This window comes from Octopus bimaculoides, chromosome 20 (genome assembly GCF_001194135.2).
Source record: "Octopus bimaculoides isolate UCB-OBI-ISO-001 chromosome 20, ASM119413v2, whole genome shotgun sequence".
NCBI lineage: Eukaryota > Metazoa > Mollusca > Cephalopoda > Octopoda > Octopodidae > Octopus > Octopus bimaculoides.
In genome coordinates, this window is record NC_069000.1 from 45,589,852 (window position 1) to 45,592,532 (window position 2,681).

A 2,681-nucleotide genomic window follows, 5' to 3' on the forward strand; every position below is an offset into this window, starting at 1 on the left:
TATATATATATATATATATATATATATATATATATATATGTATGTATGTATGTATGTATGTATGTATCGTGGCACTTCGTCGGTTACGACGACGAAGGTTCCAGTTGATTCAATCAACCAAACAGCCTGCTCGTGAAATTAACGTGCAAGTCGCTGAGCGTAGTTCCACAGATACGTAGTTCTTGGGGGATATTCAGCGTGACACAGAGGGTGACAAGGCTGGCCCCTTTGAAATACAGGTACAAGTGAAACAGAAAGAAAGAGTGAGAGAAGGTCGTGGTGAAAGAATACAGTAGGGTTCGCCACCACCCTCCTATCCGGAGCCTCGTGGAAATTTAGGTATTTTCACTCAATAAACACTCACAACACCCGGTCTGGGAATCGAAACCGTGACCTTATGACCGCAACAACAACAACAACAACAACTACTACTACTACTACTACTAATACTACTACTACTACTACTACTAATACTACTACTACTACTGGCGCTGCTACTAACTACTTCAACCGTTAATCCTCTACATCACGAAACACCGATACAAACTACCGTGTAATTCTGTACACCACCACACAAGACAAGGGCAACACTACATCCCACTCGGTACCGTTACACTCCAGTGCACACTCCAGTACACCACATCGTGTCACCGCACACTAATACAGGCATCACTCCACACCACATTGTATCCCTGTGCACTACAACGCGCAACGGCACACTCTCATTTCTCTACTTCACAGCAATCCACACCGACAAACACCTTTAATACAGTTCCATATTTAAGAGATGAGGAATTGTGTACATTATTTACATTTGACGGATATTTGTCCTCATCTTGTTTGTTGTTAACACAACGTTTCGGCTGATATACCCTCCAGCCTTCATCAGGTGTCTTGGGGAAATTTCGAACCTGGGTTCTCATTCCTAAGATATTTTTCGATATTATTATTATTATTATTATTATTATTATTATTATTATTATTATTATTATTATTATTATTATTCAGGTCACTGCCTGGAATCGAACTCGGAATCTTGGGATTAGTAGCCCGCGCTCTTAACCACTACGCCAAACTAGATGAGGACAAATATCCGTCAAATGTAAAAAATGTAAATAAACACTTTTAAGTGTCCCCTCCACCAGCAAAAATAACCTGCAATCTTTCAGTAATTAAAACATCAATTGACTTACTTGCAATAGAATTTAAGATAATCGACTAATTTGTCTCCATAAAGATTCCTGCCGCTCCAAATGGCCACGTCAGCTCTGACGAGGCTCGAAAAAAGACAAGTTCGGTAACGCTTCGCGCATGTCTGACTTCCGATTTTGAATGAAATCGAACTGCCTGAAATGATAAGGAAATATATACGTTTATTTTACATATTTACAAAGTCATTAGATTTGTCTTCAAATTCAGTGCAATCACGCGCACAGCACACACACGCACACACACACGCATGTACACACACATATGCACACATGCGCGCACACGCACACACAATTTATTTGAAGTGGATATTTATCCTGTGACTAGAGTTTTATGCTGCCGCAATCTTCAGGCAAGAACTGTCAGCAATTAGTGTAGTTGTAAATTTTAGCCTAAGTATAGGTCTTTAGTGTCAATCGATTAGATTATTTTGTTTGATTTGTTTTAGCATCGACAGTTTGGTAGCTACTTTTGCATCTCTTCAATGGTTATCTTTTCTCTCTACTGATTGGTATCTTATTTTGATTGTCGTTGAATTTGTCTGTTAGGATCGTATGTAGGTATCTGCAGTTTGTTTTGCTGTTTTCATTTCTACTGAGTTTATTGGGAGGACCTTCACAAGTTTTACAGATAAATTCAGTGGCAAAGGTACACAAGAGAGAAAGAGAGAGAGAGAGAGAGAGAGGAGGAGGGGGGAGAGAGAGGAAGAGGAAGAAAAAGAGAGAAGTCCTTTACAAGTAAACAACCTTAAAACGTTCAGAATAAATTTCAACAAACAAATAACATAACCGAATAAATACAAACTGTGTCTGTCTATCTCGTCCACATTCAGTACCAACAACAGATACCGTCTTTCTCTGTCTCTCCCACTCTCTCTCTCGCTCTATCTCTCTCTCTCTCTCACACACAAGTATTCACGGCAAAACAGCAAAATACATTAAAGATATATAAAAGCAAGATTGCCACAAAGTACTAAAAGAACACAACAACTATTATGTCTATCATTTAAAAAGTAAAGGCATTTGTGAGTCCCCTAAGTTTATTAACAACATTTGTCATAAGTAAATTTATGTCGATCGAACATGAAAGTATTTTAAGGGCTACAACTTTCAGAAAAAACCCCAGAAGAAACCAAATATCCAGCGTTTGTCTGTAAATAAGGGACAAATCAGCCGTGACTTAGTTAAATCAAGTGCTCTTTATTTTATACCAGTGGTTCCCAAAGTGGGCAGTATTTCGCCACTGGGGGTCCGTAGAAAGTTCCAAGGGAGCGTTGAAGAAAAATGAGAGATAAAGGGGTGGCGATTCATGTAAAACCAACAAAATAATGGGTTCGTTACTCTTTCTCTCTCTTTTACTTGTTTCAGCGATTTGACTGCGGCCATGCTGAAGCACCGCCTTTAGTCGAGCAAATCGACCCCAGGACTTATTCTTTGGAAGCCTAATACTTATTCTATCGGTTTCTTTTGCCG

General features: G+C 39.2%; 1 protein-coding gene across 1 annotated transcript in view; it reads right to left on the minus strand.

Moving 5' to 3' along the window:
- The window catches only part of LOC106870274 (uncharacterized), a 26,676-nt gene that overhangs the window by 13,944 nt on the left and 10,051 nt on the right, over positions 1-2,681 (minus strand). The window contains exon 2 of the mRNA XM_014916295.2: positions 1,194-1,347. Within this exon, the coding sequence (XP_014771781.1) occupies positions 1,194-1,347 (154 nt within the window). The remainder of the gene's footprint in view (positions 1-1,193; positions 1,348-2,681) is intronic.